Here is a 23,125-nt window from a genome sequence, read left to right on the forward strand (position 1 = left end):
ATATGACTCTTTGATAATAGCCATTATTACTGGAGGTGATATCTTATTGAGGTTTTCATTTCTATTTCTCTGGAGTAGTGCTGTTGAACATTTTTTCATATGCCTGGGGGTAGTTTGTATGTCTTCTTTCCAGAAATGTCTATTTAGTTCTATTGCCCATTTAAAAATCAGGTTTTCTGTTGCTATAGAGTTTTTTGAGTTCCTTATACATTCTGGATATTAAACCCCTTGTCAGATGTATAGTTTGCAAATATTTTTTCCTGTTCTGTAGGTTGTCTCTTCACTCTGATTATTTCCTTTGTTCTGCAGAAAATTTCTTAGATTGATATAATCCCATTCATCTATTTTGCTTTTTTTTTTCTATGCTTTTGGCATCTTATCCAAAAAATTCTTGCTCATTCTGTTGTCCTAAAGCATCTCTCCTACTAATTTCATAGTTTCAAAACAATCTTAGTCTTTAATCTATTTTGAGTTGATTTCTATAACTGGTGGGACACAGGGATTTAGTTTCATACTTCTTCATGTGGATATAAAAATTTCCCAGCACCTTTTGTTGAAAAGGTTGTCCTTTCTTGACTGTGTGTCCCTGAAAATCAGTTGGCTGTAGATATGTGGGGTTACATCTAGGCGCTGTATTCTGTTCCACTTGTCTATGTGAGTTTTTATGCCAATATTATGCTGTTCAAATTATGATAGCTTTGCAATATATTTGTAAGGCCTCCTACTTTGCTCTTTACTCCAGACTGCTTTGGCTATTTGGGAAGTTTTTGGAGTCCAATACAAGTTTTAGGCCTGTTTTTTCTAGCTTTGTGAAACATGCCACTGGTATACTGACAGGGATTAATGAATTCATAGACTGTTTTGGGTAGTATGTATTTTAAGAATATTGGCGTCTTTCTACATAGAACCAGCCACAAGCCCCCGAACCAACAGAGAGCTTCGATCCGCAAGCAGCCTCTGGGATCAGGGCAAGGCAGCCAGAGACCTCTTCAGGCGGCTCTGCCCACTCCGGCTGCAGGCTCTCTTCACGGGGCGATCCAAGATGGCGGCTTAGAGGGAGACTGCACCCCCAGTCGCTCCAGAACCCAGGAGTTAAGAAGGGGAGGAATTGAGAGACTCGGACTGAAATAGAGCCACGGGTGAGTCTGCCCACTGGGTAAAGCTCGGCCCGGGTGGCAGGCCCAGATAGAGGTGGCTTATTGGAGCCGGGCAGGGCAGCTAGAGTCATCCACAGGCAGCCCTGCACACTCCGGCGGTGGGCCCCGCCCACACAGTCAGCTTCTCCAGGTTCTCGGAACGGAACTGGCCCGCTAGTGAGAGCCTTTCTGACCAGAACAAGCTCCGAGTCCCGGAGCCAGTGCAGCGCAGCGTACTCCGGCACGCAAGCAGATTCAGGGACCAGGATAGGGCAGCCAGAGACTTCCCCAAGTAGCCTGGACCCCTGCGGTGGGAGGTGCCGTTCAAAGCTAGCTTCTCGGAGCTGACCGCCCAGTGAGAGTCTTTCTACATAGAACCAGCCACAAGCCCCCGAACCAACGGAGAGCTTCGATCCGCAAGCAGCCTCTGGGATCAGGGCAGGGCAGCCAGAGACCTCTTCAGGCGGCTCTGCCCACTCCGGCTGCAGGCTCTCTTCACGGGGCGATCCAAGATGGCGGCCTAGAGGGAGACTGCACCCCCAGTCGCTCCAGAACCCAGGAGTTAAGAAGGGGAGGCATTGAGAGACTCGGACTGAAATAGAGCCACGGAAATAGGAAATATTTCCACTGAAATAGAGTGAGTCTGCCCACTGGGTAAAGCTTGGCCCGGGTGGCAGGCCCAGATAGAGGTGGCTTATTGGAGCCAGGCAGGGCAGCTAGAGTCTTCCCAAGGTAGCCTTCCACACTCCGGCAGTGTGCTCCTCCCACACGGCCAGCTGCAGGGTGCAGGCCAACAGTGAGAGCATTTCCGCACAGAACCAGTTCCAAACCGTGGAACCAATAGGGGGCTAGGGGCAGTTTTCTTCGGATGCGCTGCTTTATCAGATTCCTCCAAGACATCAGGCTACTGAAGGCTGGGAGGTGATACACTGGAAATCTACCGGGACACTATAAGCCAATAGCGGAAAACTGCAATATCTCAGGATCCCACTGACAACTGACCAATATGAAAAAACAAGGGAAGAAAATGTCCCAAACAAACCTAAATACTACATCAGTAAAACCCAATGACAGCACAGCAGAAGAAATGTCAGAAAGGGAGTTCAGAATGTACGTAATTAAAACGATCAGGGAAGCTAATGAGGAGATGAAAGAGCAAATGCAGGCATTGAAGGAGGAGATGAAAGAGCAAATACAGGCATTAAATGACAGCACCAATCAACAGTTGAAAGACCAAATACGGGAAGCAAGAGATCATTTCAATATAGAGATACTGAAAAAAAAAACAAACTGAAATCCTTGAAATGAAGGAAACAATAAACCAAGTTAAAAACTCCATAGAAAGCATAACCAATAGGATAGAACACCTGGAAGACAGATCCTCAGACATTGAAGACAAATTATTTAATCTTGAAAGCAAAGTTGGCCAAACAGAAAAGATGGTAAGAAATCATAAACAGAATCTACAAGAATTATGGGATATCATGAAAAGGCCAAATTTAAGAATTATTGGGATTGAGGAAGGCTTAGAGAAACAAACCAAAGGAATGAACAATCTATTTGAAGAAATAATAACAGAAGATTTCCCTAATCTGAAGAATGAAATGGAAAACCAAGTACAAGAGGCTTATAGAACTCCAAACATACAAAATTACAACAGACCCACACCAAGGCACATTATTATGAAAATACCTAACATACAAAATAAAGACAGAATTTTAAAGGCCACGAGAGAAAAGAATCAAATTACATTCAGAGGGAAACCAATAAGAATATCAGCAGATTTTTCAATCCAGACCCTAAAAGCTAGAAGGGCCTGGAACAACATATACCAAGCCCTGAAAGAAAACGGATGCCAACCAAGAATCTTATACCCAGCAAAACTTACCTTCAAATTTGACGATGAAATAAGATCCTTCCATGATAAACAAAAGCTAAAGGAATTTACAAAAAGAAAGCCAGCATTACAGAACATTCTCAGCAAAATATTCCATGAGGAAGAGATGAAAAACAACGATGCAAATCAGCAACAGGAGGCGCTAGCCTAAAGGAATAGCCAAATAAAGGAGAAACCAAATCATGTCAAAAGCAAATATGAGTCAATTGACTGGGAATACAAATCATATCACAATAATAACCCTGAATGTTAATGGCCTGAATTCATCAATCAAAAGACACAGACTGGCAGATTGGATTAAAAAGAAAAATCCAACAATATGCTGCCTGCAAGAGACTCATCTCATAGAAAGAGATACCCATAGACTAAAGGTGAAAGGATGGGGAAAAACATACCATGCACACGGACACAGCAAAAAAGCTGGAGTATCCATCCTCATCTCAGATAATGTGGACTTCAAACCAAAACTAGTCAGAAGGGATAAAGAAGGACATTACATGCTGCTTAAGGGAAGCATAAATCAGCAAGACATAACAATCATAAATATCTATGCCCGGAACGTTGGCTCATCCACGTACGTCAAACAAATCCTTCTCAATTCCAGAAATCAAATAGACCACAACACAATAATACTAGGCGATTTTAACACACCTCTCTCACCACTGGATAGATCGTCCAAACAAAAACTGAATAAAGAAACTATAGATCTCAACAACACAATCAGTAATTTAGACTTAACGGACATATATAGAATATACCATCCAACGAAGAACGAATACACTTTCTTCTCAGCAGCACATGGATCCTTCTCTAAAATAGACCATATTTTATGCCACAAAGCTACTGTTAGCAAATACAAGAAGATAGAGATACTACCTTGTACTCTATCAGATCATAATGGATTGAAATTAGAAATAAATGACAGAATAAAAAACAGAAACTTCTCCAATATCTGGAGACTAAATAATACACTATTATATGATGAATGGATAACAGAAGACATCAGGAGGGAAATAAAAAAATTCTTAGAAGTAAACGAGAACAAAGACACATCATATCAAAATCTCTGGGACACTATGAAAGCAGTACTTAGAGGAAGATTTATTTCATGGGGTGCATTCAAAAAAAGAAGTAGAAATCAACAAATAAACGACTTAACACTACAGCTCAAAGCGCTAGAAAAAGAAGAGCAGACCAATACCAAAAGTAGTAGAAGACAGGAAATAGTTAAAATCAGAGCTGAAATCAACGAAATCGAAACAAAAGAAACAATCGGAAAAATTAACAAAATAAATAGTTGGTTCTTTGAAAAAATAAATAAAATTGATAAACCCTTAGCCACACTAACAAAGAGAAAGAGGGAGAAAACTCAAATTACTAAAATTCGGAATGAACAAGGAAACATCACAACAGACACGAGTGAAATACAAAACATAATTAGAAGCTATTTCGAAAATCTATACTCCAACAAAACAGAAAACCTCGAAGACATCAACAAATTTCTAGAGACATATGAACTACCTAAACTGAACGAGGAGGACATACACAACTTAAATAAACCAATTTCAAGCAATGAAATAGAAGAGGTCATCAAAAGTCTACCAACAAAGAAAAGTCCAGGACCAGATGGGTTCTCAGCCGAGTTCTACAAAACCTTTAAAGAAGAGCTCATTCCAATACTCCTCAAACTATTCCATGAAATAGAAGAGGAGGGAACCCTACCAAACTCGTTCTATGAAGCCAATATCACCCTGATACCTAAACCAGACAGAGACACATTGAGGAAGGAAAATTTCAGACCAATATCCTTAATGAACATCGATGCAAAAATTCTCAACAAAATTTTAGCAAATCGCATACAAATATATATTAAAAAGATAGTGCACCACGATCAAGTGGGTTTTATCCCAGGGATGCAAGGTTGGTTCAACATTCGGAAATCAATAAATGTCATTCACCATATCAACAGACTTAAAGTTAAGAATCACATGATTATTTCAATAGATGCAGAAAAAGCATTTGATAAAATACAGCATCCCTTCATGCTCAAAACACTAGAAAAAATTGGGGTAGTGGGAACATTCCTAAACATTATAAAGGCAATCTACGCTAAGCCCATGGCTAATATCATTCTAAATGGTGAAAAACTGAAAGCGTTCCCCCTAAAAACTGGAACAAGGCAGGGATGCCCTCTTTCACCGCTTCTATTCAACATCGTCCTTGAGACTCTAGCCAGAGCAATCAGACAAACCAAAGAAATTAAAGGGATACGAATAGGAAAAGAAGAACTCAAACTATCCCTGTTCGCTGATGATATGATTGTATACTTAGAGGAACCAGGAAATTCCACCAGAAAACTTTTAGAACTCATAAGTGAATTCAGTAAAGTAGCAGGTTACAAGATCAATGCTCATAAATCCAATGCATTTTTATACATAAGTGATGAATCTTCAGAAAGAGAAATTAGGAAAACTACCCCATTCACAATAGCATCGAAAAAAATAAAATACTTGGGAATCAATCTCACAAAAGAGGTGAAAGACCTCTACAATGAGAACTACAGAACACTAAAGAAAGAAATTAAAGAAAACCTTAGAAGATGGAAAGATCTCCCATGTTCCTGGATAGGCAGAATTAATATTGAAAAATGGCTATACTACCTAAAGTGCTATACAGATTCAATGCAATTCCAATTAAAATCCCAATGATGTACCTTGCAGAAATAGAGCAAGCAATTATGAAATTCATCTGGAAGAATAAAAAACCTAGAATAGCTAAAGCAATCCTCAGTAGCAAGAGCGAAGCAGGGGGTATTGCAATACCAGATCTTCAACTCTACTACAAAGCAATAGTAACAAAAACGGCATGGTATTGGTACCAAAATAGACAGGTAGATCAATGGTACAGAATAGAGGACATGGACACAAACCCAAATAAATACAATTTTCTCATACTAGACAAAGATTCCAAAAATATGCAATGGAGAAAAGATAGCCTCTTCAACAAATGGTGCTGGGAAAACTGGAAAACCATATGCAATAGAATGAAATTAAACCCCTATCTCTCACCCTACACAAAACTCAACTCAAAATGGATCAAGGACCTCGGAATCAGACCAGAGACCCTGCATCTTATAGAAGAAAAAGTAGGTACAAATCTTCAACTTGTTGGCTTAGGATCAGACTTCCTTAACAGGACTCCCATAGCACAAGAAATAAAAGCAAGAATCAACAACTGGGATAGATTCAAACTAAAAAGCTTTCTCTCAGCAAAGGAAACTATCAGCAATGTGAAGAGAGAGCCTACAGAGTGGGAGAATATCTTTGCTAACCATACTTCAGATAGAGTGCTAATTTCCAGAATCTATAAAGAACTCAAAAAACTCTACATGAAGAATACAAATAATCCAATCAACAAATGGGCTAAGGAAATGAACAGACACTTCACAGAAGAAGATGTACAAGTAATCAACAGATATATGAAAAAATGTTCAACATCCCTAGTAATAAGGGAAATGCAAATCAAAACTACCCTAAGATTTCATCTCACCCCAATTAGAATGGCGATTATCAAGAATACAAGCAACAATAGGTGTTGGCGAGGATGTGGTGAAAAAGGAACACTCATACATTGCTGGTGGGGATGCAAATTAGTGCAGCCAATCTGGAAAGCAGTGTGGAGATTCCTCAGAAAGCTTGGAATGGAAACACCATTTGACCCAGCTATCCCACTCCTTGGCCTATACCCAAAGGACTTAAAATCAGCATAGCCACATCAATGTTCATTGCTGCTCAATTCACCATAGCCAGATTGTGGAACCAACCTAGATGCCCTTCAGTTGATGAATGGATAAAGAAACTGTGGCATATTTATACAATGGAATATTACTCCGCAATGAAGAATGATAAAATTATGGCATTTGTAGGCAAATGGTCGAAATTGGAGAATATCATGCTAAGTGAGATAAGCCAATCTCAAAAAACTAAAGGACGAATGATCTCGCTGATAAGCGGATGAGGACATATAATGGGGGTGGGAGGGGTTAGCATTAGGTTTAGGGTTAGGTTTAGAGTTAGGCTAAGGAGAGCGGTAAGAATGAAGGAAAGAAGGACTGTGTAGAGGGAAAAGAGGGGTGGGAGGGGTGGGGGGGAAGGGAAAAAAATAAACATCATTACCCTATGTAAACGTAAAAAAAAATAAATAAAAAAAAATAATAATATTCAGATTTGAAATGGAAGGACATTCTGACATATGCTATAACATAGTTGAACATTTGAGAATATTATGCAAAGTAAACTCGGCAGATCACAAGAAGTCAAATACTGCATGATTTCAAGAATATGTAATCTAATGTAAAATTAATAGAAATAAGAAGTAGAGTGGTGAAACCATTTTGAAACTGGGGAGACCGGTAAAAGAGGAGTTATTTTTAGTGAGTACAGAGTTTTAGTTTTATAATATTAAAGTTCCAGATATCTGTTGCAGAACAATGTGATATATCCATTGAAATATAGTTAAGATGATAAGTTTTGTCCTATGTTTCTTTTTACCATAAATTTTACAAGTTTAAAACTATAAAAAAAAAAAAAGAATATTGGCTCCTTGAATCCATGAACATGAGATGTCTTTTCATTTTTTATTTCCTTTACAATTTCTTTCATCAATGTTTTATCGTTTTCATTTTAAGATCTTTTATCTTCTGCTTTAAAAGTTACTAATTATTTTACTGTATTTGTAGCTGTTGCATGATTTTTATTTCAGATATTGGCATATAGTGATGCTGATTTATTGGGCTGGGGTCAAGGGGCTGGTGGTGCTGGGGATTAAAGCCAGGGCCTCACACATGCTCTACCACTAAACTACATCCCCAGTCTGACAATAGATTTTTGTATGTTCATTATGTATTCTGTGACTTTAATGAATTTATTGGTTTTACCAGGTTTTTTTTTTTAGCAGAGTCTTTATCTGTATAAAAGATCATGTCACCTTTGATTAGAGATAACCTCATTTCTTTCTTTCCAATTGGATGCTCTTAATTTCTTTCTCTTAGCAAATCATCCAGACTAGGACTTGCAGTATTATGCTGAATAAAAGTGGTAAAAGTGGGCATCCTTGTCTTTTCCAGATTTCATAAAGCTTTCAGCTTTTCCCCACTTATTACAAATGACCTTTATTATGCTGAGGTGCATTCCTCCTATACTTAATTTGTCCAGAATTTTTATCATTAAGGGATGTTGAATTTTGTCAAATATCTTTTTGGCATCTTTTGAGACAATTGTGTGGTTTTCGTGCTTTATCCTATGGATGTGTTTTATCATGTTTATTGATTTGCATATGTTGAGCCACTCCTATATCCCTGAGATGAATCCCACTTGTTTATGGTGAATAATCTTTTTAAGGTGCTGTTGGATTTGGTTTGCTAGTATTCTGCTGAGGATTTTACATCTATGTTCATCAGGGACACTGGCCTGTAGCTTTCTTTTTTTGTTGTGTTCTTATCTGGTTTTGGAATCAGAGTAATGCTGGCCTCATATAATGAGAATGGAAGAATTCCCTCCTCTTTAATATTTAAGAATTGGTATTTGTTCTTATTCAAGTGTTTGGTCCTGGGCTTTAATGGGAGATGTTTTGTTGCTGATTCAATCTTATTACTTACTATTTTTATTTTTTATTTTTATTTATTACTTTCTATTTTTTCATGATTCAAAGTTGGTAAGGTATGTGTGCAGGAATTTGTTCATTTTTTCTGTTATCAAATTTGTTGGTAGTTCATAATAACTTCTAATGATACTTTGTATTTCTGTGGTGTCAATTGTAGACTTTCCCTTTTCATCTCTGGTTTTGAATCCACTCTCTTTTGCTTAGTCTGGCTAAGGATTTGTTAATTTTTTAGCTTTTTGAAGAATCAGTTCTTCATTTCATTGATATTTTGCATTGTTTTATTAGTCTCATTCATTTATTTCTGCTCTGATCTTTGTTATTTCTTTTCTTCTACTGACTGATTTTGGGTTTATTTTATTCTTGCTTTTCTTGCTCCTTGAGATATAGCAATAGGTTGTTTACTTGAGATTGTTCTTTTTTTTTTTTTTTTTTTTTGTGGTGCTGGGGATTTGAAACCAGGGCCTTGTGCTTGGGAGGCAAACACTCTACCAACCAAGCTATATCCCCAGCCCTGTTCAGCTTTTTTGATGTAGGCAATGAATGCTATAAACTTCCCTCTCAGTATTGCTTTTGCTATATTACGTAAGTTGTGGTATGCTGTGTTTCCATTTCTTTCAAGAAATCTTTTAATTTTCTTCTTAATTTATTCCTTGCTCCAATGGTTGTTCAAGGGTAAGTTGCTTAGACAGGCATGGTGGCACACACCTGTAGTCCTTGTTACTTGGGAGGTTGAAGTCGGAGGATGGCTTGAATCTAGGAGTTTGAGATTAGCGTGTTCAACACAGCAATACCTCTTCTCAAAAAAAAAAATGTGAATTATTTAAATTCAATTTCAATATATTTGTATAGTTTCTAAGGTTTTTTGGTTACTGGTTTCTAGTTTTATTGCAGTTTGGTCAGAAAAGATACTTATGAATTCAAATTTTTAAAATTTGTTGAGACTTTTTTTGTGGTCTATCATATGACCTGGTAGAGAATGTGTGACATGTTGTTGAAAAGAACTATATTTTTTTAATTGTTCGGTGAAATGTTCTGTAGATGTCTATTAGGTCATTTGGTCTAGTGGGGTGTTAACGTTTCCCATTATCATTTTATTGCAGTCCATCTCTCCCTACAGGTCTATTGATATTTGCTTAATATATCTGGTCATTCCAATATTGGGTGCACATGTATTATTAGGAATTATTTCCTTTTGCTGAATGGACCTTTGTCATTATATGACCTTTCTTGTATCTTTTTACTGCTTTTGATTTAAAGTGTAATTTATCTGATATAAGTATAACTACTCCTGCTTTCTTTTGGATTCCATTTGCATGGAATACTTCATGCCATTCCTTCACTTTCAGTCTATGTATATCCTAAGAGGTAAAATGAGTTTCTTGTAAGCAACATTATAGTTGGGTAGTGTTTTTTAGTCCACTTGTTTTTTTTTTTTTTTTTTTAGTCCACTTGTGACTCTGTGTCTTTTAATTGAACAATTTAATCCATTTACAGTTAAGGTAATTACTGATTGAGTCTTACTGCAGTCATTTTAAACTTGTTTTCTACTTTTAATGCAGTTATTTCTCCCTCTCTTACAGTCTTCTCCCTCTCTTACAGTCTTCCTTTGTGGTTAAGTGACTTACACTAACAGTACACTTTGATTCCTCCTTGCTTATTATTTTTGGTTTGTCTATATTGATTTCTGCTTTGTGGTTATCATGAGGCTTATGAAATCTCTTTTGATTATAACAAGCTATTTTGAAATAATAGCAATATAACATTATCGCAATAAAACAAGAGAAAATAAACTAATAAAAACTCTACATTTGCACTCCATTTCTCTCCACATTTTGAATTTTTGATGCTCTTTATATCTTTCCATATTGCCAATCTTAACATATTAATATAGTTATTCCTATTTCTGTTTAATCTTCTTACTAAAGATATGAATTGCTTACATCCCATATATGTAATAAGGAGAGCATTCTGAATTTGTATAATTATTCTTGACAGTGAGTTTTATACCTTCTAACGTTTTCTTTCTATTCATTAACATTCCTTTCTTCCATTTTTAAGAACTCCCTTTAAGATTTCTTATGGGATACTCCTGGTAGAACATGTCTTAGCTTTTGTCTGTCTGGGAATGCCTTTATCTCTCCTTCATTTCTAAAGAATTGCTTTGCTAGTACAATAATCTTGTTTGGTAGTTTGTTGTTGTTGTCCCACCGCCCCCCAAATTCCTACTTTAGTACTCTGAAAAATCTCATGCCACTCTCTCCTGGTCAATAAAGTTTCTGTTGAGAAGTATGCCATCAGTGATATTGGGAAAACTATGCTATTTCTTTTTCTCTCCCTACCTTGAGAACCTTTTTTTTTCCTTTTTTTTTGGTACTGGGGCATTTGAACTCAGGGGCATTTGACCACTGAGCCACATTTCCAGCCCTATTTTGTATTTTATTTAGAGACAGGGTCTCACTGAGTTGCTTAATGCCTTACTTTTGCTAAGGCTGTCTTTGAATTCGGGAGCCTCCTGCCTCAGCCTCACGAGCCAATGGGATTACAGGTGTGTGCCACAGGGCCTAGCTCCTCTTTAACTTTTTTTTTTTTTTTTTTTTTGCGGTGTTGGGGATTGAACCCAGGGCCTTGTGCTTGCAAGGCAAGCATTCTACCAACTGAACTATGTCCCCAGCCCCCTCTTTAACTTTTGAGAGCTTGATCACAAGTCTCTGGTGACTTTAGACCTTCCTGTACCTGAATATTTATAACCTTCTCTAGGTATGGAAATTTTTCTTATGGTCTCTTTAAGTTGTCTATCCCTATGGCATTCTTAAGTCCCTCTTGAACCTCAATAACCCAAATATTTGCTCTTTTAATGCTGTCACAAAGTTCCTGTAAGCTTTCTTCATTCCTGTTCATTCTTTTTATCTTCTCCAACTGTGTATTTTCAATTAGCCTGACTTCAAGTCCACTAATTCTCTTATTTGATCTATTCTGCCTTCTATCATGTTTTTAAATTTCACTTAGTATATTTTTCAGCTCAAGCATTTGTATGGTTTTTTGAAAACTGCTTCTATCTATTAAGTTTATCAGAGTACTGAATTGTTTGTGTTCTTTTGAAGCTTAGTTTTCTTAAAATACCTGTTTTAAATTCTCCATCAGAGATTTTACCCATAGAACAGATTTTACTCTCTGTTAGGTTTCTTGTACTTGTTTTATTTTTTACACTTTTTTTTATGGTACTGGGAATTGAACTCAGGACCTCACACATTTTAGGCAAGTACTCTACCAGTGAACTACATCCCCAGCCCTTTTTATTTTGAGATAGAATCTCACTAAGTTGCCCAAACTGGCCTCAAACTTGCTATCCTCCTGTCTCAACCTCCCAAGTAGGTAGGATTAGAGGAGAGCACCACTGTGCCTGGCTCCTGCATCTTATTTTGATTGTCAGGTGGGTTACAGTTCCCTGATAGATCTGGACGCTTACTGGTGTATGACACAATAGGTATTTGTTTCAATCTTTATAACATGGTTTTTGTGCATGTTTTTCCAGACTTTTTTTTTTTTTAATCTGAGCAAGACTCCATTCTTGCCAAGTTCCATTCTTGTTTTCTATTTCGGCACTGAGTGGATCTCTAAAATAATGAACGCTGTGAATCCACTGTGGGCATGTTATCAGTTTCAGCACTAGTGGATGATCCGAGCCCAGGTTTGTCCCAAATCCACAGTTGGTATTTTGTTCAGCATGAACTGGGGAGTATCTAAACAAGGTTGCCCATCCCCACAAACCTCTCCCTGGGTCTGGCACAAGACAAGATGCTTCATCCACAGTCACTACCTGGCTGAGCAGAATCACCATAAAAGGACAAGCCTCAGGTTCCTATGCTATGCTCATGGCCACCAACACCATAGCACTGTGTCATACTCTAAGCCCACAACCTACCAGGACCAGCACGGCACTGGATAGAACTAAGGTCCATACTGCTATGGAATACTACTGCTGGGATGGATTCATGGCCCATGAATCCATCTGCAACCAGTAACAGGTGATGCTGCCTGCATCAGAAGACCTAAAGACTGACAGTCTGTAATCTCTGCCTGACACTAGGGCTGATCCATCCACAGACAGGCTGTTAGGATCTGCCCAGTGTAGGTTTCATTAGCCAGGCACTGAGTTCCAAGTCAAATTCCTAAGCTTAATACTTATTATCCAGTCTTGAAGACCAACCTCAGGAAAAAGCTATCCCCAGGCCAGTGTTTGCAGAATGAACCACTCTACTCGCCCTGGCACCACAGAGACTAGTACCTCAAGGCTAATGCTAAGCTAGGGTACACCTATGTCTCCTGCAAAGAATTGCACAGTCTCAGAAATGCCCACAGGTTCACCCTGCAGCTGAATGATGCAGACTGAAACACAAGTTTGCCACACCAGGACACAGATCTTTGTCTAATGCCAAAGCAGGTCTAGAGGCTCCATCTGTGACCACTGACCTGGGGATAGCTCTGCTGCCCAGGTTAAGGGATAAGTGATGGAGACAGTCCCTCAGTTGTCAAGGATAATATACCTAAGTCTTTTAACTGCAAGGACATGAACAATTTGGAAAGAGGGGTGTGCCCTAGGCCCACTCCCAGACTGGCAATGATGCACACCAAAACTTGAGTCTGCCTCACCAGCTCACAAGACTCTGATACTGGGGCAAGTCTAGAGGTTCTATCTGCAAGCTCTGGGCTGGATATAGGAGTCTTTGGTTTCTGCCTGATGCTGAGTCTCACAGGAGAAGGTCTGGCATTGAGTTCCAAAGCAATAACTTTGCTAGCTTTTGTGCTCTACTCCCCAGGAAGTAGAGTCTTGTTTTTCTCTTTGCTGGATTTGAGGGAGAAGTGATAAGGGCAACTCTTTCCTTCCTGTCTTCTTCACTGAGTCTTTTCCTCATTATTATGTTAAAACCAGGCACTGCATTCTCTCACCTTGCTTCCTTAGCTCTTGTAAAGATAACTATTTAAGCTGGTGTGTCCATGAGGAGACAATCACTAGAGGATCTTACTCAGCTGCCACCTTGCTCTGCCTCCTGTCTCATTATTTTTTAATTTAGTCATTCAGATAGATGAGCAGTGTAGCCTTTTTTTTTTTTTTTGTACTGAGTATTAAACTCAGGGGTGCTTTACTACTGAGCTACATCCCCAGCCTTTTTTTTTTTTTTTTTTTTTCTAATTTGGAGAGAGGGTCTTACTTAGTTTCTTAGAACCTTGCTAAGTTACTGAGGCTGACTTGAACTTGTGATCCTCCTGCCTCAGCCTCCCAAGTCACTTCGTTTACAGGCTTATGCCACTGTGCCCAGCTAGCAGTAAGAGTCTTAATTTGCATTTTCGTAATGGCTAGATGACGGTGAACATCTTTTCACATACTATTTGCCAACTATATATCTTCTTCATGAAGTACATGTCTTTTGCTCACTTTCTTTTTTTAAATTTAATTAATTTATTTATATGCAGTGATGAGGATGGAACCCAGTGTCTCACACATGCTAGGCAAGGGCTCTACCACTGAGCCACAACCCCAGCTCATCTTTTGCTCGCTGGATTTTTTTGTTGTTGTTGTTGTTGCTGTTGTTGAGTTTGGGGAGTTTCTTATATATCCTAGGTACAAAATCCTTTGTCAGATATGTGGTTTGCCAATATTGTCTCCCAGTCTGATGCTTGTTTTTTCTTTCTCCTAACAAAGTCTTTCACAGAACAAAAGGTTTTCATTTTGATGAGATCCTGTTTATCTCTTTTTCCTTTCACAGGATAATATTTTTGGTATAAAGTCTAAGAACATTTACCTAGCCCTAGTTTTTGCTGTTTTGTTTTCTACAAATTTTATGATTTTATACTTAAACTTATGATCATTTTTGAGGACTTTTTTTTTTTTAATAAACTATACAGTTTAGGTCAAGGTTTTCTGTTTTGATTTTTAATTTGTTTGTGCTTGTTTTATTATCTCTGGATGTCCAATTGCTCCAGGAATATTTGTTGTAAAAACTTTCCTTTTTCCATCATTTTAAAATTTTTCCATTTATTTTTGTGCTTAATATTTAGTAGCATTAATTATATATACAATGTTGTACAACCATCACTACTATTTTCAAAACTTTTTCATCACTCTAAATATAAACTATATTAACCATTAAGTAATAATTCTCCACTTCTCCCTCCTCTGGCTCCTGGTACTTTCTAATCTGCTTTCTGTCTCTATGAATTTGACTATTTTAGATATTTCAAATAATTGGAATAATACGAAATTTATCCTTTTTGTCCAGATTGTTTCACTTAGTGTATGTTTTCAAAGTTTATCCATGTTGTAGAAGATTTAATCCACATTTACAGCTAAATACTATCTTATATTATGTGTGTGTGAGTATGTATGTAGCGCATTTTGTTTAACTATTCATCTACTGATGGATCTTAGATTGTTTCTACCTTTTTGGCCATTACGAATGTTGCTGCAATAAAAACAGGCATTACATATGTTAATTGCTAGTTCATATGATAATTTTATGTTAAACTTTTTGAGGAAGCACCAAATGGTTTTTCATAGCAGCTGCACAATTTTACATCACCAACACAAATGTTCAAGTTTTGTCATTTCTCCATATCCTCTCCTATATATTATTTTTCATTTAAATCATAGCCCTACTAGTAGATGTGAAATAGTACCTCATTTAGTTTGAGTCGTATTTCTTTTGGCCAATTGCATGTCATCTTTTGAGAAATATCTATTCAGATTCTTTGACCATTTAAAAATCAGGTTTTTCTATTATTGGGTTGAGTTTTTTATATGTTCTGGATATCACTGAAACCATTTTATGATAGCTGCTTTAACTTTTTCTCACATAATTACAACTATTTCATTTGGTGCTGGCATCTACTGATGGTCTTTTCTCATTTGAGACTTTTGTACATTTTGGTATGTATGGTGTATGATTTTCTACACTTGTACTCCTTAGAGTCTTCTTTTACCTCTCTTAACCTCTTTTCATGGTTAACCACATTTTACTACTTAGTAGTTCTTGATACTAATTTTTTTCTGTCCAAATTACTGGTATGGGTTTCATGTCCTGAGTGGATCTTGAATGATATGAAATTTAGGGTAATAATAAAGTTTTGGGTTATGTTAATGAATGTGGTGGAGATATGTGGAAAAAAATCATAATTGGAAACAAAGTTGTCAATAGCAGAGAAATTAGGGAGTTGGAAGGATCATCTATATCAAAGTTGAAGTCACAAAAGTAAGAGAATAGAGAAAGACAATGTTCCAGGAGTTCACTGGCTCAGAACCTTTACCATATTATGCCCATGACCATCAGGTACTTCTGTGAATGACTCTAGGAACTCTGCTAGAACAACAGTTTTAATCCTGATTCAAAATATCCCTTGTAGAACAGTTATCATTGTTGGGTAATGTCAAGAATCCCAGTCTGGGATGAGGAAATGAATTCTAATCTTTATTATGTACATTCTAGCCTTATGACCTGAGCCATACAATTCCTTCTTTGGATCCAGTTTTAACATCACAGTTTCCTCTGTGAAATGTTCATTTCTTTTCTGTTTGCCTCACAGAATGACTATGAAGGGACCTGTGCACATCACATACACTAATATACTTATGCTAGAAATGAAGTTTTTCTACTTTAGCAACTATCCAGGTACATACATTCTATGGGGAAAATGTTCCTTTTTCTCTGTCCCTGATCTGATTCAAGCCTCCCTTTGCCTTCCTTTGGCCATTCTTATGTTCTGCTAACTAACTCCCTGATAACACTTTCTAAAACATCTTTCTAAAACAATGAGGTGATTTAAAACCTCCCACAGTTCATCTTATTCATTTGCATCTCCCCAGCACTCAGAAGGTCTAGAATATAGTTGGTATCTAGGGAATGTTAATTAAATAAATTGCTAAGGCAATACACAGGTTAACTTGTAAGTATGGTTTGCAATGGGGACAAATTTGAATTCTGTGTGGAAACTACAGAGTACGTCCATGGTTAAGAATATGGAGGTACAGGGGTATGGTTTGTAAGGAAGACATGGTTCACTTATGTAATATGTGCATATGTGCCATATGGACACAGGTGAAACGTCCCAAGTCTTGATCTCTCTGTACCTTGGGTCCGGCTGGTTCTCTACAATAGCAATGGATATATCCCCTCCTGTCCCCTGTCCTAGTCCCTACTTTCCTACCTTAAGTATACATCAGTCTCCAGCCCATATGCCCCTTGTTCAACGGCTTTCTCAAAGGCCATCACAGTATTCTCGGGCGCCACCTGTAGAAGAAAGGAACATCAGAACTCAAGAGTCTCTCCTCTCAATATCCCTTTTATGGTAGGGACAAAGTTCCAGAATGAAGGGGCTTTGGGAAGCAGACCTTGGTTTCCTTAGAATTCTTTTCAGAGCCTGCCTCTGTCCAATCTGACATTGGGCATGGCAAAGAGAAATGGATAGGGAGTTAGAAGACCTGGGTTCAAGTCCAACCTCTACAATTAAGTCCTTGTTCTTGTCATATCAAAGCAATCTCTTGTTCTCTCCAGGGATTCATATGGTTCTGAGGTTACCTTTTCTCATCTACATACTCTATACATACCTGTACTCATCCAGTTTATCCTGATCATACTTACCATGGGTGCACCTCTGTGTGCAAAGAAGACAGGCTTAGGCCCCAGCTCCTCCTCCTCCTGAATGCAGGGAGAATAAATCCCCAATGGCATCGCATAGAGGCATAAAAGGATAAGAAGAAAGGGCAATCCAGCAGCCAACTGTAGAGCTATAAAAGTTGGAAGGAGAGGGGAGTGGAAAAAAAAAATCAAAGAATGGAGAATCATCCCAAATAACTAACTACACCAAAGCAGCAATCTAAGTAAATACTAGGTCCATGGGTTTCACTGACTCTGTGGATTAGCTAATTTACATTTTGTTTCTGTCACATCCCCACTTACTTTCAGAGGTAGATACAAACGTCCAAACGTAAGATATTATTATTAAGGCAACATTACTGGAACTGGAAATTGACAAAGACTTGTAGAGAGAGTAGGGAGGCTAACAGGGAAAGAAGGGAAGGAAGGAAAGAGAATGTTACAAAACAGCTTCTCAGGAGAAGTCTGGTTAGTTCTGAGAAAGTCTTGAAGCCTGTACAGATCATCCTAAACTGCTTCTATACTTAGGGCAGTACAGTATGGTGGAAAGGGCATTAAATGACAGAAATCTGGGTTCCAAGCCAGGCTCTATCACCTCATCACTACGTGACTAAGAACATCTGACTTATCCTCTTTGGGTCTTCACTTTCTTCTGTAAAATAGGGATGTCTTGCTGCTATCATCAACCTTACAGAGTTGTTAAAACCATGTTGACTCATAATAGTTACTCAATAAATTCTAGTAATTTGCTTTCCTCCTTCCCTTCCGTACCACATATGTGCACTTCCACGCATACACAGACACACATACTCATATACAGAGCCTGTCCATAAACCCATTATTACCAGTCATTTCCCAGCACTTACTATTTTAGACCTCTGAGGATTTTACCCATTTGTATATCTTTAAGTTACAACCTATGTGTCAGTGACTTTCAAATCTACGTCTCCAGCACTAACCTCTTAACCTTGTGAATATATTACATCTCTTGAGTCTTTCTTTCTCATAACGTGTTATCTTGAGTCTTCTTTTTCTAACTAAAATTAAGAAAATGAAAAAGAAAAGAGTTTATTATTGTCCTCTTTAAAGCTCCTGCCCCAGAAGTAGTTTCTAAAACTTTCCCCTCACCCTCACAAACACATCTACACAAACGTACAATGGCACCACTATCAAATCAGACTGTCTCTTGCCTACATCCCTCCACAAGCCGAGAAGCAAATGCCCCTTACTGAACCAAGAGTAAATTGGGAGATACAGAAAGAAGAGCTATTGGTTTCTCAGTAAAGGTGGTAAAAGATATCTCCATTCTCAAAAAGTTTAGTGTACATATGATTCCATTTTTTGTTTGTTTGTTTCTGTTACAGTAGGGGAAGGATGAATGGAGAGGAAACCAGTAGCAAAGAGGGATTTCTGTTTCCACTGTAAGCCCCCAGGTATGACAGGGACTCACAGGGTAACTCACTTGAGTAACTTGGATGTAATCAGGGACTAGTGTTACTTGAAATTAGTAATAGTTGAATACAAACTGAAAGAACTATGACTTGTATGGCACTCTGGTCAAAAATTTAAATGGCTCTTGTCTCCAGATAGTAGATATACAATAACATAAAGACACAACTTATTTTTCTATAACAAAAATCCTTAGAAGAAGGTCTGCTTAGTCATGGAAACATGATGACAGGTCACATGGGTGGTGAGTAAACACAAGAAACATGCTTATGTAACAAACTAAAGGAATTTCAAAGATGAAGGGATGGCTAGCTACCAAGTTTCTATTTTTCTGAGTGGAGTATGTATGCTAAAGCCAGAACTGAAGGGATCAGGCAAGAACCACCACAAATGACATACCTTCTCTTTCCAAACGACCCATATACATAGCCAAAGGCCAGGAAAGGATAACCATCACAGTTATGCTGGTCACGTGCACAAAAGGAGCAAAGACCTGGGAGAAAGTCAAAAGTCAGGCTAGACCTATATGGACAGGTAGAATTAAGAGCTACAGGACGATGCTTACCTGCAGTGACAGTCCAGCTATCAGCCACTTATCTTTCCAGAATATAGTTAAAATAGTCAGTAAAAAGCTGCATAGCAGAATTATTAGCATAATGAGGATCTGGGGAAACAAAAAGGATCTTCTGACTTCTAAGCACCAAGTTTGGGAATTTTATGTGCATATTTATAATATCAGGGACTTCATCTCATTCTTTAAAATCTAATCATCTTACAAATCCAAAATATATGGTGGATCCAATCATTCACCTTAGCTCCTAAGTCTTTACTGTACAGCATGACTAGAAAAAATTATGCAATTATGTGGCTTGATGCATTATTAATTTATCATCTCGTGTCTCAGATGGGCTTTCAGCATGGCTTGGTATCTCTAGTTTCAACAATAGTCATTACAAATCTTCACCTCTTCTTTAAACCTCAAATATATACTCAATTAAATTTTAAGTAAAAAATATTTTGTAATTGCCTTTTTGACATCTATCTTCCCCAACAGATTATAAGCATCACAAGATCAAGGATATTTATATTATTTATGATTATATCCTCAGTGCCTTGCAGAATATCTGGCACATGGTAAGCATTCAATAAATATTTGTTGAACAGATGAAAAAAAAATCTGCTTGCCAGAACACTATATACTTTACACAGAAAGGACATTAAAACTAAGAAGACATAACTTTCACTTCAAAGATATAGTTTTCTACATGTGTGCTGCTGTCTAGATAATTCCCTCCTTTCCATAGTCTATCTAAAGTAATTAAACCTATAATTAATCCTCTCACAAAATAACTCCTTGCTAGCTCCAGTTGTAAATTCTACCAAATACTTCAGAAGAAATGTCTCCAATCTTTTACTCTTCCAGACAATAGAAAAGAAGGAACACTTTCTAACTTTTCTTATGAAGCCAACAAAATAGTGATACTCAAATTCAATAACATTATAACAAAGTAATAGAGACTGATCTTTTATATATACAAATGCAAAAATCTTAACTTATTAGAACACTAAATACAACACATCACAGAAGTTGAATTGTCAAATCAGACTTACATGAATAGCAGCTCTTACCCAAAACCAAACTTCACAAATGATTTAAATGATACAAACAATTATGAGATACAGATAAAATATGTTTCCTTGGAGAAATCTAATCATGTCAAATATAGCTACTCATTACAAAAACAGGAAAAAAAAAGTCTTTCCTTCCCTTTTTAGTGATACATCCTGCTTTAGGACTGAATTATGAGATGTGTTTTGAGCAAAGTATATAGAAACATTGCTTTACAGAAGCAATAGTTATGGAGTATCCTTACTTGTTACTCCATTAATCATACAACTCTAGTCAACCATGTCTTCCACAAAAGAAATCTATATATTCCAGGTTTATCTACAGTAAAGCTACCTAGATATACCAGGTCTATTCTATTAGAAATGTTCACAGATAAGAACTCAGTTATTTTTTGGTTAATAAATACTTTTAATGTATTTACCAGGAGGTCAGGTTATTAGCATGATTACAAGGAGTTTGATTGAGGCCATTCATTTCTCTCTGGATATTCCTAGGTAGAAGGTGAGGGGTTTTAAGCCTGGTGTTAACTCTTCCTTCCTGGGTTTATTCTGAGAAAAATAAAACTCCTGGTTTCAATTTCCAATATTCTAATAACTCTAGAATTTATACTTCCATTTGTACTTCTCATTTGAATAAGAGATTTAAGATGCCACTTAAACGTTGTAGAATTTGAGAAAACACAGGTATGGTATCACAATCATGCCTGATGAAGTCTATAAAAAAGCACAAGGCTGTCACTAGAGCTGCTCAAGTCCACGGCAGAACAAAATAAAGGAGTCTATGTTGGAAATATGCTGCAGATCCACAGATGATTGAGTCAAGTTGCCTACTCTCTAGGGACCAGATATGAACCTTTTGAGAGAAACCAAGCTAGTATGATTTTAAAGGGAATCAAACTGAGTAAGGGTCAAAAGGACTTCAAAGGAGAAATTTCAGGGGGTTATTTGAAGACAGGCATTGGGTCACGGAGCCAGAGCCAGAGATGTAGGCACTATGGCATCTGGAGTTAAAGTGAATGATAAAGTTATTAAAGTTTTTAATGATATGAAAATAAGGAAATCTACAAAAGAGGAGATTTAAAAAAAAGCAGTTCTCTTGGGTTTAAGAAATGGCAAAAGATAATGGGTAATACTAGTGATACTGAAGAGGACCCTCACACATCTTTGTGACATTGCTACCTCTGAATTATTGCTGATGTGCTCTGTACAGTGCCACATATGAAACAAAGGAGTGTAGAAGGGGCTGGCGTTGTGGCTCAGTGGTAGAGAGCTTGCCTAGCATTTGTGAGGCACTGGGTTCAAGTCTCAGCACCACATATAAATAAATGAATAAAATAAAGGTCTATCGACATCAAAAAACCATATTTAAAAAATTTAATAAAATGGTAATCATTATATTAAAAAAGCAAGTGTAGTAGACCTAGCTTTTATATTCTGAGCTCCCCAAAGTGCACCCTTAAAAAGCAATATGGTTTATGCTACCTCTAAAGATGCAATTAGAAATAAATTTATAGACATTAAACATGAGTGGCAAGTAAATGGCCTGGATGATATTAAGAACCATTCAACACCTGGAGAGAAACTGGGAGGCAATGTAGTTGTTTCACTTGAAGGAAAACCATTACAACAATCAAGTGCCATTTAGATTTTTAAGGAGTTTCATTTCTCTAGCTCAGTCCATTGGAATATAGTATTAGGTTTTGGTTTTGGTTTTTCCCTTTTCACTGGGCTGTTCCATCAATCTGCCAGTGATTGCCATTAGACTTTAATATGATCACTTTTAAGTAGAATAAAGGGAATGTCTTCCTGTCTTATTTTAGCCAAAATAATTGGTTATATGCCTCCCTTGTAGCAAGTACCACAATGAATGTGATTGTTACTGTAAATAGCTTGGAATACTGCAAAAGGTAACCAAGTTCAATACCTTGAATGTATTATCCATTGTTCAAATGGTAAACCTTTCTCTATTATTTATAGCTGCACTTGACTACAGTTCTGTGTATTCCCTGAAAACACACAGAAAAATGACACAAGGGAAACAAGCATGCATACACCTTACCTACCTTGGCAAGCCTTTTTGGGACAGGGCAGCATGGATTTAACACTATGCATTAAACACACTTTTTGGTAATGACTTTAGTTCTCCCCAAAGAAATGTTAATTGAGTTTCATTGACTGTCATCAATTTATCCTAGTACCTCAGTGTTCACCTCTATTATCTTTGTTTCTTAAAAAATAGCTGTTGTGTTTTCCATTTAGTATATGCTGCTGAATAAATATAGAAGTTTTATGTTCACCATGTGAGTCTTGCAACACCAAAGATACTTTAAATACTAGTCATGGTGACAATTTATGTATAAAAGACACTTAAATGGAACACTGTTTTGAAATCTAACTCCCCACCCTCACAAAAAAGGACATGTTGCAATAAAAATAATGTCATATTAAAAAAAAGATTATAGCCATTGACTCTACCAAGAGAGTTGCAGGCAAGATTTTCAGCAGAAAAGTTTGTGAAAACACACAGAAAAATGACACAAGGGAAACAAGCCAACGTGCGTATACCTAAATGCCAGCTTGTGCCTTCTTGCAGGACAGTGCTCTTTTCTCTCCTTTTCCCTGGACCCCATTTGCAGGGAGGAAAGGTGAAAGGGTCATCATACTTTATCAATATAGACTTCCAGGCTAGGATCAGGTCCAAGTAG

The 23,125-nt window shown here is 37.4% G+C and overlaps 1 protein-coding gene and 1 pseudogene across 1 annotated transcript in view; one reads left to right on the forward strand and one right to left on the reverse strand.

Moving 5' to 3' along the window:
* Positions 1-23,125, reverse strand: part of Gdpd4 (glycerophosphodiester phosphodiesterase domain containing 4) — a 106,274-nt gene that overhangs the window by 46,162 nt on the left and 36,987 nt on the right. Inside the window, exons 5-9 of the mRNA XM_047517999.1 lie at positions 19,357-19,455; positions 19,191-19,284; positions 18,302-18,379; positions 17,328-17,473; positions 16,894-16,976 (exon numbers count right to left, since the gene is read on the reverse strand). Of these exons, the coding sequence (XP_047373955.1) occupies positions 16,894-16,976; positions 17,328-17,473; positions 18,302-18,379; positions 19,191-19,284; positions 19,357-19,455 (500 nt within the window). The remainder of the gene's footprint in view (positions 1-16,893; positions 16,977-17,327; positions 17,474-18,301; positions 18,380-19,190; positions 19,285-19,356; positions 19,456-23,125) is intronic.
* Positions 21,415-22,065, forward strand: LOC124958372 (cofilin-2-like; annotated as a pseudogene).

The sequence above is a fragment of the Sciurus carolinensis genome, chromosome 11 (assembly GCF_902686445.1).
Source record: "Sciurus carolinensis chromosome 11, mSciCar1.2, whole genome shotgun sequence".
Taxonomy (NCBI): Eukaryota; Metazoa; Chordata; class Mammalia; order Rodentia; family Sciuridae; genus Sciurus; species Sciurus carolinensis.